This window comes from Myiozetetes cayanensis, unplaced genomic scaffold (genome assembly GCF_022539395.1).
Source record: "Myiozetetes cayanensis isolate MyiCay16 unplaced genomic scaffold, myiCay2020 scf3, whole genome shotgun sequence".
Taxonomy (NCBI): domain Eukaryota; kingdom Metazoa; phylum Chordata; class Aves; order Passeriformes; family Tyrannidae; genus Myiozetetes; species Myiozetetes cayanensis.
The window spans coordinates 68,106,253-68,123,942 of record NW_026087521.1 but is presented as its reverse complement, the minus strand read 5'-3'; the positions used below and the strand labels follow the sequence as shown (position 1 = coordinate 68,123,942).

The following is a 17,690-nucleotide window of genomic DNA, read 5'->3' as shown; positions in this document are numbered from 1 at the left end:
TTTTCAAAGCTTTTATAGACTTTTCACTGCATTCCTCCTTTAACCAGCTGTCAGTGAAAAATGAAGAATGCATTTTCAACCTGTACAAAAATGTCCTATCAGTGCCTAAGGTGTTATCAGATGCTATAAAACACTTTCCCCTTCAGCTATGCATTCATTTCCTTATAACAGTAATCCCACTTTGTCATCTGGCAAACTTCAGGAAGGTTTCAAAATTTCATAATTCAGCTAAAAGGAACTTCGATAGGCTGAAGTCTTCCACATTGCATTTGGTAATAACCTGAGATATATATTCTTGCCTATGCAGCAGAATGGTGCTGTTCTGGAAAACACCCGGAGCCAACACAGCCATAAAATGTCACCCATAGAGGTTTGCAGGGGGGTTGTGCTGCTCCTTGAATACACTGATACCTACACTGATTTGTACTACTGCTCTCCCTTGGTATCTGCAAGCATTTCATTGCAGTCTCTGTCCTGAGTTTGCAGCCTCTTTTACACGGGTGACAGTTCATGATGTCACCTTTGAATTGTCACAGAAAGTGCCTCAACTACTGATAGCAGAGCTCTGTGCTTATCCACAGTCTGATTTCTGTGGTGATATCATGATTGTTTAGTGTGTTCCAGAGGCTGGGAAGAGACTTGTAAAGAATGGCCAAGAAGGTAAACAAAACTAGATACCATAGGAAAGTGTGCTTGTGAGATCCATACTGGCTGGGGGGCAGGAGAAGGAGACAGGGACTTTGTTTGCCTCTCCGAAACCTGTCCTCAGCACAGGGGGAGTAGTTCTGTATCTCAAAATTATTTTGGTCATTTGCAGAGTGGCAAAATCCTTTCACAAGTTGTATGGTCTGACATTAAATTCCATTACTGGACTGCAGAATATTTGGTTCTGAGCTTTATCTCTGGATCCACTCACCGGGAAGTACCTTCACATTGCCCTCTGCTTGAGTCTCCTCTGCTGCTCCAGACTGTACCTTTGGGCCAGAGGCTGGCTGGCTCCTGCTATGCTTGTGTTAGGGTGTTTAGCACAAGGACATTCCTGGGCTGATCTGAGCTTCCTGGCACAGCTGTGACACTGCAAGTAGCAGTTCATCTACAGCTGAACTTCTGTGAGGCCAGGGAGGTGCAGTCAGAGCCAGGGCACCCAGGAGAGCTCTGCTGTTTGCAGGGCAAGGAGAGATAATGCACATTAACTCCTGTGTGGATACACCTGCCAGGAAACAAGCAGCAATAGGAACCTTTTGCCATGACTGTAGTGCTAGTAGCATGAAATGACAGGGGTGTTTGGCTGCACAAAACCAGCCCTGGCCAGGCATTCCCAGCGAGTTCACAGAGCAGGACGTAATTCAGCGGGGTTTTCCACAGTCTCTTGCAGCCACACATTAAAAAAGACACAGTCAGTCCCTTTAGTATCTTTTTCCTGGTTTCATCTCTAGACTTACCCCTTTCACAGAGGACCCCCTCAGCAAAGAATATTCTGCGAGTTTTTCTCTCTGCCAGGTTGCCCTGTAGAAATGAGTAGCTGTGCATTTGAGATGAGGGTGCCCAGAAGCCATTTGATAAACAGGATCCTGGATTTATTGCCTAAACCTGCCCTTTTGGGATGCTGCTGAGTGCACTGTTCAGTAGTCAAATCTGTCAACACCCTCCCTCCCATCCAGAAAAATATCAGACTGGAGAGCTCTTCTGGGGGCAAATGAGCACCTTGAGCAGGAGGTGGATTTTCATTTCGTGTCTGAGAAATGCTGAGGGTGCTTTTCTGGTGAGAATGAGCCTTGTGCTTGAGTGGAACAACCTTCCTAATGCCAAATTTCACTCCAGCCGTATTGTGCTGTGTGCCATAATGTGGCACATTGCCAAAAAACGCTTAGGCTCGCAATAATTAATTGCCCAGATGTCAGGGATCCGAGCTTGGCTGCCTTGGAATAATGCAGCTATGGGACAGGCAGGGTGAGCACAGCCATTCTCACTGAATGGAGACATTGCATGTCCGTGATGATGCAAATGATGGACACTAAACCCTCTGTAAATAAGATATTGGGAATAAAGCATCAGGAGGCTGAACTATGTGATTTTGCACATTTTGGACATTGATCCTTGACGTTTTTCTACCTGTTTTTGTAATATGTAAGACTCCTCTACTTCATAAAGCATGTCACGTTCTCAAAGGTGGAACAGGAAAGATTAAAAAATATATGGTGGAAACTATTTTTTAATGAGGCTACTTCAAGTACAGTTATTGCATTTTAGGAATGAGTGATTTCGCAGCATTGTCAACATTAAAACCCATTGCAAGATTTGGCTGGAAGGCAAACCAGGGATCTAAAAGCACTTCAGCTTTGCCAAACCAAGATAAGGGCACATCTCTCTGAAGTTATTTGGTATCCTTAATAAAGATCATAGTATTTGTAAACTAGCCAAACCTCAGTAAAATCAAAGGTTGTTTTTAATTCTTTCATAATATTGAGTCTCCATATGATGCAACATGACAGATAATAGCTTTGAAAATATTTATCATTTGTTTCTGGCCAAAAAATGTATTAATACCATGAGGCCTCTTTATGGCCTCTTTATTTGATGCATTTCAGCAATCAGAGCTTTCTAGAGAAGCCCAAGTGTTAATGAAATTAAACTTCATTGAGTGGTTGAAGGATAGCATTTATAATAAATTGAATCCCAAATTTCGGATCTGTTGAATAAGGCAGAAAGATCCTTTCTTTCATGCTGAAATGTAGTTACTGTACTGTAATTTCATTTTTTCTTTGGAATTGAAGCAAAAGGCAAAAAGAGAAGCAGATTCAGTTTTAGCTAAACTTAAACTAAGACTGGTACCCTGGGTGGAAATTTCCAAGGCTGGGAGTACCTGGAGAGCTTTAGACACAATTGTTTAAACAGTCACTAAAGCAGAGCTGTGCCTTTCCATGGCTGATAAGTGGTTCCTGTGGTCACAGATTCCCTGAGCTGGGGGGGATCTGAGCCAGAGGTGGTGGCTGTGGTCACACCCATGGCCTGCCTGGCTACATTGTGTTTGTGAGGGGTGTCTTCCACACCCCTGATCCTCCCTGACACTCCTCAGGGAAGGATCCAGTACAGCAGGAGCTGCACTGTTGGGCAGTGGTTACTGAACTGCTCCAGGGACACACACACATACACATACATATATATATATATGTTTATCTATAATTTTTCTCTCCCAAGGTAACATGCCCCTGCAGTCAGCACTGAGTTGGCCCAGGTTATCAGGAGTCCTATTCATGCCACTGGTGCCACACTCCCTGTGACTGTGTCCCAGTCACTATCCCCCCTCTGTTCCCAGCAGGACACACTGGGATTCTGGTCGGTGTTCAGGAGCCTTGCTGGTGCTCAAAAGGGAAATCCCCTTCTGTCCAGGCCTGAGCAAACACTGCAGCCCCTGCCCTGTGCTCAGCATTAGGTCTTGTAGGGCAAGCTACGGTTGGGGTTCTTTTCTTTCAGGTGTTAATCAAAGGGAAGGGGGCAGGATATAGCTGGACCACTACTTTTGATCAGCCTAAAGCAACAGGGAAATTACCCTGAGTGTCATATAGTTTATAAAAGTGAATTTTATGTGCCCAAAGTGACTTCTGAAGCATTTTCTAAGCACTTGGTTGCTCAACAGTTGAAAAATAGATCTTTTCTGTAGGAATTTGAATAAAGATCTGGGAGGGCCGTGTTTTTGAAAATGTTGTCCCCAAAACACTTCAGCAAAGACATGTATAGCCAGCCACATTCCTGTGGAGCAGCTCTCCATCAGCATGGAAACCTTGTTAACATCCAACTCCGACTTGATCCTCCAAATCTTTTGTTTTGTGAAGTGTTCACCATCAAACTTGAATGAAAGTCTAATTCACAATGTTATGAGGGCAATATACTTCAAAGCAAGAGGAAATCTATTTCAGTACTTGTGTTTTGATTAATGAGTTTTCTGAATCCTTTCACCATAGTTATGTTTGTCAGGTGTGGCAGCTCAAGGATTAATGATATCTTCAGAGCTATTTTTCTGTATATGATTTGAAGCCTGCAGTGATGATTACCAAGAAATATTTCATTTTCCAAGGAGCAGCCACTTATTAATAAAACAGATTATATCAGAAACTACAGAGCACCACATAGCAGGAGCCACATTGTTATTGTCACAAATAATTGAGAGAAATATAGATAGCTTTCACACACACACAGAAAGAGAAAATGAAAAAGACTATTCAGCTTTTGCGAGATGGAGGAATCTCAAGTGTACATAACTTTCTGAAGTCAGCAGACAGACATCTGGTGGTCTGGGGAATGCCTGCAGTTTGACAGCTAGATTGTGCCTTCAGGCACAGTCATGAACTGGAGAGGAGTGGAGGAGCATAATGCCTGAGAGGCTGCCTATGGAGGCAGGGATGGGGCAGGAGGCGGGGTGGCAAAAGCCAGAGAGAAAGCTGAAATGTTCAGTGCTTTCTTTGCCTCACTCTTTACTGACAGGACTGGCCTTCAGGAGTCCTGGGGGTTCTCAGAGCAACAGGAAGGTTTGAGGGAAGAAATGCTTGTTCTCAGTGGAGGAGGTTGAAGTTAGGGAATATTTAAACTACCTGGACATGGCCAAGTCTGTGGGAGCTGGTGGAGTGCCCCCAAAATGCTGAGGGAACTGGCTGATGCTGTTGTGAGGGACTCTCATCTTCAAAAGATTGTGGTGATCAGAAGTTCCCATGGAAAAAGGCAAATGTCACTGCAATCTTCAGGGAGGCCAAGGAGGATCTAGGGAAGCACAGGCTGGTCAGCCTCCCCTCAGTCCCTGGAAGGAGATGGAGCAAAACCACCCAGAAACCGTTTCCAAACATCATAAGGACAAGGAGGTGACTGGGAACCTTCAGCAAGGATTTATGAAGGGGGAATCACGCCTGGCCTACCTGACAGCCTTCTGCAAGGAGATGGCTGGATTAGTGGGTGAGAAGAGAAGAGTGGATGTTGCTTATCTTGACTTTAGTGAGGCTTCCGACACCACCTCTCTTAATACCCTCACAAGCAACCCGAGGAAATGTAGACTGGATAAGGGGACAGTGGGGTAGGTTGGAAATGGAAAAAGGCTGAGCTCCAGGGTCACAGGGTTATGATCAGCAGCACAGCTCACAGCCAGTCACCAGTGCTGCGTCCCAAGTGTCCATACTGGGGCCAGTTTCTTCATCACTGGCCTGGATGATGGGCCAGAGGGACCTGGACAGGGTTGCAGGGGAACCAGACATGGTGAGTGGCACCACAGCTGTGCTGCCATCCAGGGGCACTGCTACAGGCTGGAGACAGGGGCTGACAGGAACCTCAGGAAGTTCAGCAAAGGCAGTTTTCACTCTTCCAGGTGCAGCAGGACAGTCCCCAATGGGCTGTGTTTGAAGCAGTGTATTTTCAAGGGAAGGATCCAGCAAGCAGTTATCTGAGAGCTCATTCACGTCCCTCCTCCCCTGGCATGGGGTAGGGCAGCAAGTACTCCAGTAAATATGTTGGCAGAGCAGTTTAAGCACTGCAAATCATTACTTTGGCAAAAACTTTTGGAATAAAGAGCAGCCTTTGGGAAAGGAATTTAATTAAACTGTAATGGGTGCAGAGCCCCAAAGGTTTTTACAGAAAAAAAATTGCTAAAATAGCCTAAAATATGTATTTTCTGTTTGTGACCAGGGCATGAATTATTTTTCAACCTTATTGATGAAGTTTGTGTATTTGTAATGACTACTGAATAAGAAATAACTTTTTTCCTTACAAATCTTAACATGACTTGAGTTGAGGTCTACAGAGCCAAAAATAAATTTGGCTATGTAGTTTTGGCTCCACAGTATACATATGTATTTACATGCTGTAGACTGAGATAGCCTGGTGTTCCAGCCTCACCTGCAACTCCTTGTCTGTGGTTTGATCCAAAGAAGCATTTATTCATGGCTGGGTTTGTGCCTCTTGCTCATTTCTGGAATGATCCTATCAACATTGCCTTTTAAAATAGCCCCCAACATTGCCTTGTAAAATAGATCGTTTCCCTAGTCCTGAATTTCCTAATTGTCTGAACATCTCTTTTGAAACTATGACTGGGCTCTTAATTAGCACTGATGCAGCTGAGATGTTTATTCTTAATTTTGTAAATCTTGGCCAGCAGTATAAAGCAAGAGGCCTTGAGGAGAAAAGAAAACTTGAAGTTATAGTTCAGGATCTTGCATTAACATGAGGAGATCAGTATTCTTGTTTTGCTTAAGGGAAACTCATAGACATGCTTTTCCCCTTCAGCAAGTTCACCACACATTACCACCAGTGCGCCAGTGTTTTGGGATGTTTTTCTTTGACAGCCATGCCATGGCTGTAGGTTCCAGGAGGCTGAGGTGACAACTGGTTTTGTGATTCCCACAGGTCCATTTGCTTAGACAAGGGTAGTTACTCCTGTGATGTGGCACTTCAGACTATTCATCTCTGACAAGGCTGTAAAAAGGATCAGAGTGGTTTTTGTGGGGAAACGGAGATCCAGGAATGGCCAAATGCAGGACTTAAGAACATAGGCTGAGATTATTTGGAATTTAATATAAAGCCCAATAAATTCCCTGAGTTTCAGCTGAGTTTATGCTCCAACTCCACAGCTCTCACCACATTCTCTGGTACTCAAATTTTTCCAAATGAATCATTTCACGTTCCAAGTATCCATTTAAAGCACAAGGAAAATAGCTGGAGGAAAAATTATAAGGTGTTCTTTCGAGTCACTGAAGTCTCTCTCTTGTAGATGTCACTAGCAGCTCGTCCCAAAAGCTCCATCTGAAAACAGACAGCATCTCTCTTACCATGTAACAGCACATTCTCTTGACAATCCTTCCAGTGCTCCTTTTCAGAAGGGGCACATTTCAGTGGGGTCACGAGTTCACAGTGGGTTCAAACTGAAAGAGGGGAAAATTAGGTTGGATATTTGGAAGAAATTCTGCCCTGTGAGGCCCTGGCACAGGGTGTCCAGAGAAGCTGTGGCTGCCCCATCCCTGGAAGTGTCCAAGGCCAGGTTGGACAGGGCTTGGAGCAACCTGGGGTAGAGGAAGGTGTCCCTGCCCATGGCAGGGGATGAGTTGAGATGAGCTTTAAGGTCCCTTCCAACCCAGACTATTCTGGATTCTGGGATTCTATTTAATGATGGATTTCAGCTTCTGCTTACAATCTGATCTGGAAGACTCATAGCCCAAGGATTAGGAAATTTAAGGGAAAAACTGATTTACTTGGGCTGTTATGCTTCTCATGTGGGATTTTATCTATTTAATGACGACAAGGCATTCCTATTATTGCTACCAAAAGGCCATGTGGCATGCCAGCATGGGCAAGCTGTGCCTGCTGCAGCCCTGATCAGCACATGATGACCAAAATAAAACCATATCCTATAACCTCATGGGGGGAACGATGGGAAAGGGGCAAGAGGAAAAGAGTTCTTGTCCTTGTTACTGAACATAGAGCTTGAAATGTGGTTGAGGGAATCGATCCCATTTTTGATAACAGTGTTTACTGTATTTTTCTGAGCATAGCCCATGGGTTATTTGGAAGAATAACTTTTGATTTGGCAGTAATTGGGATTGTTTTTATATACACAGATACATATAACTGCATAGGCAGGTAAGGCAAAAGGAGTTCAGTGCAGCAGGTCCTCTCTTCCAGGCCCTGGCAGCCCTTGATTCCTCACATGCTCCAGTGACACTTCTCTGATTGATTTTTTTGGGAATCCTTAAAAGTTCGGGTTCTCTGAGGCTCTCTTTTCGAAGAATGGGTGCAACTTATGTCTGTTCTGTGCTCTTAATGATGATACAGATTTAAATATTTGACTGGACTCTTAGAATCAGTCCCTGTGGAAAACCCTGTGAGCTTCAGCTCTGGAACAGAAAATGTAACCAAGGTGAACCAGCCTTTTCTTGTGGCAGTGTGAAAATCAGTGCTTTGGTTCTGCTTTGCTTTCTGCAAACTATAGAGGTCCCTGTTGGAGGAACTTTCTCTAGAGAAAATGCCAATGCAGTGTTCAGCCAGGAGTGTGAGGAACACCACGAGCCAGGTCCCCTGAGAGTGTAACTGCAGCAGTTTTGTGGTTAGCAGTGAAAAAAAGGAAGAAAGTTGTTTGGTTTAAAAAAAAAAAAAAAAAAAAAACCACAACAAAAAAACCCACCAAAACATTTCAGAGTTTTGCAAGTGCTTCAGCATACTGGGCAGTGAGCTTAGCACAGAAGTCAGAACTAGGAGCCTGGATTTCTGGAGGTAAAATGTAAATTCATGGTAAGGTAGGGTCTTGTACCCCAGAACAGGTTAAGGTGGTAACACAACAGCAGTGCCTCCCCTCAGCTGGAGATGGAGCTCCACAGCAAATCAGCTGCCTCATGCAGAAGTACAAGCAGAAACCAGACACAGAGGTGAACTGCCTGAGGGTCTCACATATTTCAAAGCAGAGAAATGTAATGATATCTTAAAGAGGCATAGACAAGCCAAGGAATACCTGTGGCATTTAGAGAACAAGTTTGGTGAGGAGCAGCTGAGGGAGCTGGGGGGGCTCAGCCTGGAGAAAAGGAGGCTCGGGGGGACCTTCTGGTTCTGCAACTCCCTGACAGGAGGTGGGAGCCGGGGGGAGGTCGGGCTCTGCTCCCAGGGAACAAGGGACAGTAGGAGAAGAACTGACCTCAAGTGGCACCAGGGGAGATTTAGATTGGATATTAGGAAAAATTCCTTCACTAAAAGCATTGGAAAGTAAGTATTATATATTATTTAGGTTATTGTCCTCGCTACACAGGGTGACATACTTTTGCCTTATACAAAACTAAAATATGAAACATGATAGAAGAAACAGGACAAGAGAACAGCTCAGTGTATTAATTACAGAGCTTTAGAAGTTATGGGCCATGGTCAGACTATCACTGTGACATCCAAAAACTTGCCTCTCACTCCAAGGCTGTTTGCTTACACAGATCAGCAGGTGGAAAGGATGGCCACAGATCCTGTTTACAATATGGGCAAAGTGTGCAGGAAAAAATAAGTCTTATCATTGCTTTCTAAAGAGGTCAACAAACCATGAAGATAGCCAAGCAGATTTGGGATGCGTAATGACATCTCTGGTCCATTAACAAAACAGCAAATCCAAACACAGGTGAGCTGATGGAAGGCCTTTTCCTGGCCTGTGACATGGGGCATTCTCTGCAGATTGAGCCTGTGCTTGGGTCACAGGTTACGAACCAAAAAGAAGGAGCAGCACCAGCAGCACATCAACAAGGCACCAGCAATTGCTGCCACAGATGTGCCTGTAGGTGCTCAAGGATGCCCAACACATGGGATTCAGCAGCAGTGGGAACCTCCATGTTCGTTTATTATCAGTGATTCTCCCTGTCCAAATATTGACACATTTTCTCCTGTGGGTTTTGGGTTTGTTTTTTTTGTTGTTGTTGTTGGTTTATTGGTTTTTGTTTGTTTGTTTTTTGGTGCAAAATGCTTACCTAGCTGAAAGTAATTTTCTTGGGAAGAGATTGGGGTGAACTTCCTTAAATAAACTCACCCCATTTGCCAACTCTAGAGCCTGAAGTTTTGGTCCCCAAGAGGACCAAGTGTTGCTATGTGAGAAGCCTCTGTTTTCAGGTCATTTACTGAGCAGCACCATTGTGCTCCTGACATCTTACAGGGAGCAACTCACAGGACAGTGGACACTGCTGCATTCATCCAGGACTGATTCCCAATCTGCAGTTATCCCCATGTCAAATCTGAGTGGCTCAATCCAGCTACTTTGGATTTAGACTGGTAAAAAAGATACCAAAAAGCAGCAACTTAATTTCTGCATTTCCTGACTTTTCAGTGCATCTAAAAATTGTAACCTTCCTGTTATTGTAAGGTATGTTTTTATACTTAATATTCAGCTATAAATTGTGACAGATGCCAGACCACCAATCTGGACCCACCAGTCTGCCAAAAGGGAGAGTGAAACAGCATGTTGATGCAAATAGTCTCCTAAATCCATGGTGCTTGAAAACACCCAGAATTATTACATGTGGCTCCTTCAGATGTGTCCTGGGCTAAATACTTTTGGATATTGACTTATTTCATTGAGCCATGTGTGTGAATTATAGGGACCGTGCCTGGATCTCAAGCTTTTTCTCTGGATTTCTGTTTGGCACTGCTGGCCTTGTTTGGGTCTGGCAGAGCTGTCCCTCCCTTGTACCTCCCGTGAAAGGCATGAGACAGCAGAGAATCACACACAGGCAGCACCAAATGGCAGCAACACCTTCTGGAAGGTGACCTTACACAGCATTTCTGAGGCAAGTCCTGGGAGCACTGTGACAGGATCACTGGGAATTGGATAAGCATGTAGCCCGATTTCAGGCTCCGAGTAGCTTTGCTGTTGCACAGTTCCCACTCGCATTTGTCCTTGAGTTTGGTGGAGACAAATACTCAGGTTTCCAATTTTAGCACTTGTCACAAAACAAAAATGTGAAGCTCTCGAGGAGTGAATCTGCCAAGAGCTGCAAACCTCTCATGCTTTTGTCCAGTAGAACATTTCAAGGTTTTCCCCTAACTCCTTTTTTTTCCTTCTGCCCATTCCAAATGACTGCATCCTTACACACCTGCTGTAGCACAAACCCACCTGCTGGATCATCCTGTTCATTTAATGGGAGAGGACTGAAACAGTTCCTGCAGGGTGGTCATTTCAGGACCATTTAGGACAGGACATTGGCACAACAAGCTGGAGTTTTTGTTTGTTTTTTTTATTTTATTTTATTTAATGTTGTAGTAGTGTTGTGTTTCTGTCCATTTGCTCTGTTTCAGCTTCAGCAGAGCTGTAAACATGCATGGCATTCACTTCCTAACCATTTTATAGGCTTGATTTTGAAACTGGGTGGAAAGGCACTGCCACACAGATGGCAGGGCTTGCCCATCACTCCCTTTTTTCCTGCCTGTTAGCAGGATGCAGCCAAACAGGATGGAGACAGTTACTAATGGCTTTGGATGCAGTGATGTGTGAAGGGATGCCATAGCACAGCAGAAAAGACACCACTGGCAATCTCTCCTCCAGACCAGAGTAGACTCTACTAGAGCAGGGCAAGAGAGTGTAGAATGCTGTAAAACCATTGCTAAATGGAACCAGGAGCCTTTGCTCTCAGGGCTTGATGATGACAGCAGGAGCTGCTCCCAGGGTGGGTTCCAGCCTGCCAGCACTGAGTGATCCCAACGCCGTGTGTTTCCGTGGTTGTCAGTCAGAGCAGGGCCTGCAATAATGGGATGGGTTGTTAGCAAAATGCTTTCAATGTGACCCTAAAGGGAGGGCAATTTTAGCAAGGTTTTTCTGTTTCAATACATCATCTGCCAAGCCCAGTCATTTTTATAAGGTGCAGGAGAGTAGCCAAGAAAGTTAAAAAAAACCCCAAACATATAAATATATATAAATGTATGTACATATAAATTGTAGGGGGAAGGATGCTTAAAAAGTGTATTCATCAAATATGGCAAGGAAAGTGACTGTGGTGAAAAGTTTGCAATTTCCCTGCATGCTGAAGATATTAGTTAGTGTTTGAACAGGGCAAAGCTGTAATGTCATCCCTGCCTTAGCAAAAGGTGCTGACAACCTGCATAAGCAAATGTTCCTGTCTCCCATCAGATCTCAGGCCAGTGTGCTCATAGGGAATGGCTGCAGGAGCTCGGCTGGGACTCTGGGATGGCACTGGTGTGCTGCCTGCCTGTGAAACATGACCCCCAGCACACAAGGCTGGAGGAGAACCTTCTTCATTACACTCTGTCTTTCCTTCTGAACCAAAGGACCTGTCAGCTCAGTCTGCTATCTGAGGAGGGGCTCCCAGTGCCTGCTGCCCTTGGCTTCCTGTGGTCCGGACATTTGGGTAAATCCTTCCAGCTGGGAGCAGCTGGGAGCTGCCTGCTCTGTAATACCAGGCCTAGGGAATGAATGTGAAGTGAGAACATGTTTAGGACCTGACCTGGAGCCTTTGGAGTCAACGGCAGAGCTTGTGTTGACTTCCTTGTGTAGGTCTGTAGCTGTAACCCTGTCCTGTTCAGCCACATCATGTCAAGGTACTGATAACACCTTGTGGCCCAAATGTGCCTCCCCAAGGTCCTGTCCCACACTCTGCCCAGAGTCCAGGAGCGTGATTTCAGCTTCAGTCCCTGCCTGGAGGGTGCTGGAAAGGGGCTGCTCTCCAGAATGATTTCTGCTGTCCCAAATGAAATGAAGTTTTCAACACAGACCCAGGAGTGGTATGCCATCCCCAGGTGTGCTTGTGGACACCTTGGGGCAGTGTGCGTGCTGGTTTATCCAGGGAAATCTCCTGTGGGAAAGCAGTGTCGCAGCCTGCTTATTGAATTTATGTCTCTGAATAAAAGGTAAAAAAAATATTGCTAATTTCAGAATATATAGGGGGTTTTCTGCCCTTAGCAGCATTTTAGTGCTAATTCTATATCCTCTCCAAGGTATTTCAATATGAAAGTTGTATTTTATTCTCATTTTGCCAGCTTTATTGCAAGACCCAATATATAAAATGCCATTCCCTGGGCTGCGCTGAACAGAAAGGGCAGCGTAGCTCATCCAGACCTGGCTGATTCTCCTGTTAATCCCACCAACCTATTCCTGTCCCCACAGGTGTAGTTCGCCAGGTGAGGCCCATTGTTGGACCCTTCCATGCCATCCTGAAGCTGGAGATGAACTACGTGATGGGGGGGGTGGTGTCCCACCGGAACATCGTCAACGTCCACATCTTCGTGTCCGAGTACTGGTTCTGAGGGGGGCTTCAGCCTGCAGCATTACCACAAGCTATTATGTCATATACTTGTTTGTAAAACCCAATAGTGTTCTTTGTTTGTTTTGTTTTTAAATATTTGGTTTATAGTTTAAGACAAATAGCGAGCTATTATGTTGGTTAGACATAGGGTGGAGCGGATTAAGTGAGCCTGATGTAGTTTGTCTGTATAAATAAGTAGTGTGTAAAAATGCTCGGCTGCCTAGTGAAATTTGAAACTTTTCTAAATGTTTAGGCAGATCTCAACTATTGCTCCTTGGCCAGATAATCTGAGTGACTGAGGCTGTGGAACAAAAGAGATGTCAGAGTTCATTGGGATGAATATATGCTATCTCTGGATGGAAGCAGTTGGGTAAGGATTAATAATTTCACCTCAATATTACCTACCTTAAGGGATTCATATTGTCAGAGAGTGCTAAATACTTGGGTTTGGGCCCCCATAGGATAACTCTGAACAGGCTCTTAGAATTGCTAATAATTCCTGAAAAGTTCAGCCTGGATATTTAAGAAGTGCCATTCAGCTGCAGGTACAAGATGAAGTGCAAAAGGAATTAGAAATAGTAGGAAACGAACAAGCTATTGCACATATTAAAAAAAAAAAACCCTCCCTTTTTTTGTACTTATTATTTGATTGTAAGATTATGTTTGATTCTGATTAAACAAGCACCTCTCTTTGAAATTACTCTGTCACAAGGATAAGGCATATTACTTGAATTCCAGTGTCACCTGTATTCAGCAATACATGGGAAACTCTCACCTGTCTGGTATAAAGCTCCATGCCTTTATAAAATTGGTAAGAAAATTAGCATGTTGAACTGTACATTTCCTATGTACCAAACCAAGGCATATGTAATAATATAATGAAAATCTCACAAATAAATGAATGTTTAATGTATTTTCTGGGCATCAAAATAACGTATGTTTTTTTATTACAGAACGGAAAAGAAATAGCTCCATGTTTCAGTTTGTTATGTTTGTTAAGATATGAGGAAATAAAGAAAGTCAGATGGGAAATACTCTGAAGTATGCCATGGTTTCTGCTTCCCAGGGAAATTGTGTGATACAGCTCCCGTAAGCAAATCCATTCTATACACATTCCCCACTCACACCAGTCCTCCTCAGTCATTACTGGCATGGCACAGGTTGCCCAGAGCAGCTGTGGCTGCCCCATCCTTGGAAGTGTCCAAGGCCAGGTTGGACGAGGCTTGGAGCACCCTGGGCTAGTGGAAGGTGTCCCTGCCCATGGCAGGGGGTGGAATGGGATGAGCTGGAAGGTCAGTGTGATCCTGCTCCCTTTTTAAATAAGGACTTGTATCTTTGGTCTGTTTGTGTAGATGTTTTGATGCAGGAAATAGCAGGTGCCAGCTGTGGCAGCAAACAGGAGCGTGGGCTCTGAGGGACAGGTCTGTGAGTGACCTCACAGTGTTTCAGCAGCTTGGATTTAGTATTCCAGAAAAGGCCTTTACAGGGATGCTGACACATGACTTTTCTGTATTCTGTGGTGGTGTTAATTCACATTGCATAGGAAAATTGTGGCTGCTGCTTCCCTTTTGCCTTTTAGTACATTTGACACCCAGAGCTCAAGGAGCAATGAGAAAGCTCTCAGGGACAGGGTGGGATTGCTGGGCTGGCCTGTGCAGGGCCAGGAGCTGGACTTCAGGGATCCCCGTGGGTCCCTTCCAGCTCAGAATGTTCTATGATTCTATGACAACTAATTAAACATATCCTTTTTGATTTATGGAAAAGGCATTATCTCTAAAAGTAACAACAATATAAAAAAATCCTTATTTTCCCTAAGCTGGGATTTTTGCTGGCTCTTTGAAAGATGTCAGCTGAGGTCTCCCAGGGGTGCTCATTTCAAAGGTTTGCAGTCGTCCTCAAAAAGAGCATTTAATTGTTCTCTCTTGGCCAAGGCTGAAGCCCCTTCAGGTTGGCCAGCACGTGCCTAGCCATGGGTTAAGGAATTCCATTTCCCATAGGGAAAGAGAAAGGGACCAGAATGTGATTTATATCTTGGTATCCCAAATTTGGCTGAGGCTTCCATCCTGCCCTCTGTGTCCTCAGCTCCTGCCCATCCCACAGGGGCTCCCTGCAGATGTGGAGGACGTGGAGGACTCCCATTCCTGCAATTCCCCTCTGGTCTGATGGGAACAGGTGTCAGGGAATGCCAGAGCCCTTCCCACATCACTGCTTTCCCAATGCTGTGTTCCCACTGCCCGCTGTGAGCGCAGGAGGTGTGAGGCTGCCTGGAAATGGGAATTGCTGCTCCAAGGCAAGAGAAACATAAAGTACACTCTCTGAGCCTCCAAACCATGAACCTGATGAAAGACTTTTCATTCCTGCTGTGGCTAAGAATGCACTATCTGTTCTATAATGAGCCCTTTTTTTGTTTTCACCTTATCCTGTTTCATCGGGGGTTTTCCCTCTCCTTTTCCTTTGTTGGATTCTCTTCTCTCTCTCCATATTTTCATTCCCCACAGTGTCCAAGGCCAGGTTGGATGGGGCTTGGAGCAACCTGGTCTAGTGAAATGTGTCCCTGTCCATGGCAGGGGGTGGAACAAGATGAGCTTAATAGCTGAACTAGGTTAACTAAAGGTCATGTAGGCAACTGTGAGCAACCAGGGGAGGTTTATGCCCCATCTCATGCTGAAATAGTGCTTGGTAATGACAAAAAGTGAGGATTGAGGATCTGGGCTGTTTGATGCTATTCTGATCCCTGGGTGTATGATCCAGCCCCTCTGAATCTTCACTGAACATCTGCCAGTGGCTCCGTAACTCCGTATCTGGCACTGGGCCACGGGAGCCAGGAGACACGGCTCGCTCCCTTCTGCCCCATCAGTGACAACTGGGCTGTAGGGGCTGCTCCTCCCTGTGGGCAGGAGCAGGTCACAGCCTGAGCAGGATGAAGTCACACAGTGCAGAGGTGCAGGGAGGGGTTTGATGGGGGTTAAGGGCCCATGAGGGCAAAGCACAGCTGCTTTATGCTTACACCTAGCTTTGGTATTCCTTGGATGGAAATGGAGTCACTGGCCCCATTTAAATGAAACACCAATAAGTGAGAAGGAATAAACCCAGCTGTGGTGTATCACACCACAGGGAATGGGTATCTCAGCCTGGCAGTGCTCACAGAACCACACTGGCAGGTTGACTCCCAGGATGGTGATAAGCTCTTTGGTTTGGCCATGTGTGGTTTTCCCATGAAGGAGACCTGGTGCAGGTCACACAGTGGTGTGGGAGAGCTGATAAAAGAGCTTTTGGGTTTCCCTCATCAGGCTGACCCTGCCAAAGGCAAGAACAACTTTCTCTGAACCTGCCCCATCAGTGACCTCGAACCTGATCAGAGGGACCGCCCTCGGCTCTGGATGCGAGGTAAGTTAAATTACATGTTGCTGAATTGTCCTAATACTGCCAACATTTTGGGCAGAAGTTGTAACAATGATAAAAAAGCACCAGTGTAATGGATACCATCATAACTCTGTAACTACAGTTTAGGTTTTGAAAATTACAAATATGTGTATAACTAAGGCTAACCAGAAAGTACTAGATGGTGCTTTAACTGTGGCCAGCTGTCTAGTAGTTAGAAATTAGAAAAAAAGTGGAATTTTTCTCTTCCAAAGTGGAAAAATTGTGTGCATTTGTACCTATTGAGCTGGTGAGCATTTGTCCAGCTCTACCAGGAAGCATCAGGTTATCCGTGGTATCAAGAGAGGACAAAGTAGCAGTTTGTAAAACAACTATACAGAGCATGAGGACAAATGGACTCTGTAGCCTTCAGCTTATGATGCACTTCATGTCTTATGGATTAGGGACCTCTTTTGGAGCCTATAAATCTCATAGTTTATTTTTTGTAATCAGACTCCATCAGTTAACAAATCATGTAAACTTTACTTTCTTTAGTAACAGTGAGTTTCATTTTGTCTTGAATTATGTGAGACTGATTTCAGTGATGGTTCCTCAACTCGTGCAAACAGCTCTGTTCCTTCCAACTCATGTACCTGTGGCTGCTGAGCTCTCTGAAGATTTACAACTATAATTCATTTTTACCCTGAGCAAGAGTCACACCTGACCCCTTATTCCACCTCCCCCTCCTTAGTTTTCTCAGATGGGGAACAGCTGGGAACACGGAAAGAGCATTTTGGATGCCAATGACTGTCAGTCAAAGAGCAATGAGATGTTCTGTCCCCATAAGCCACTGGGCTTGTGGAGCTGCTGGTCCTGTGTCAGACAGAGACCAGAGAAGGTGCCCATGTGGGTGAAATGGGGGAAAGAGGCAGCAAAGATTCCAAGTGGGCATTAATGCAGTCTGAGAACACATGAGCTTCCCCAAGCCCCTCCCAGGAAAAGGTTACACTGGAATCACTGGTGGCTCAAGCCTGACTTTGGTTTTGGTGTCTGACCAAGCACAGTTACCTGATGGGTGTGGGTGGCTAAAAGATTGCTCTCGTTGAAGGGCTCTGACAAAATGAGATGCCTTTTTTCCCCCCCCTAAACCTACAAGATTTCCCAGATCTGCAGAACTGCCTACTGAGACAGGGTTAGAGAGGAGCTAAAGCAGAGCTCGAGACGGGCTTACCCAGGCAGGGGCCGAGGACCCTGAACAGGCACAGGGCTCAGCTGAGGTGGGATCTGGAGATCAAGCTCTGCTCTATTCTGCAGCTGGTAAATGTTGCATGACACTGAACTCACACTCACATAAGGAGCACTTGGGTAAGTGCAGCCCTGGCTCTGTCTCAGAAACGCAACACACTGATACAACTGCAGAGCATCCACTCCGAAGTTACACTGCATTCTGGCTTGTCCAGGTAATACATTTTCATTCTCTTTCAATTGTGGTTCGTGGCCTGAATTTACTTTCCTGGTGTCCGTGGAGCACTGCCATTAGTTTTGACCTGATAATTTCACTAAAGACTTGGCATCTTTTGG

General features: G+C 45.0%; 1 protein-coding gene across 1 annotated transcript in view; it reads left to right on the top strand.

The window, feature by feature from the left end:
• FBLN1 (fibulin 1) overlaps positions 1 to 13,781 on the top strand; it is a 62,107-nt gene extending 48,326 nt beyond the window's left edge. Inside the window, exon 17 of the mRNA XM_050323296.1 lies at positions 12,611 to 13,781. Within this exon, the coding sequence (XP_050179253.1) occupies positions 12,611 to 12,750 (140 nt within the window). The 3' untranslated portion in view covers positions 12,751 to 13,781. The remainder of the gene's footprint in view (positions 1 to 12,610) is intronic.
• Positions 13,782 to 17,690: the final 3,909 nt, after the last annotated feature.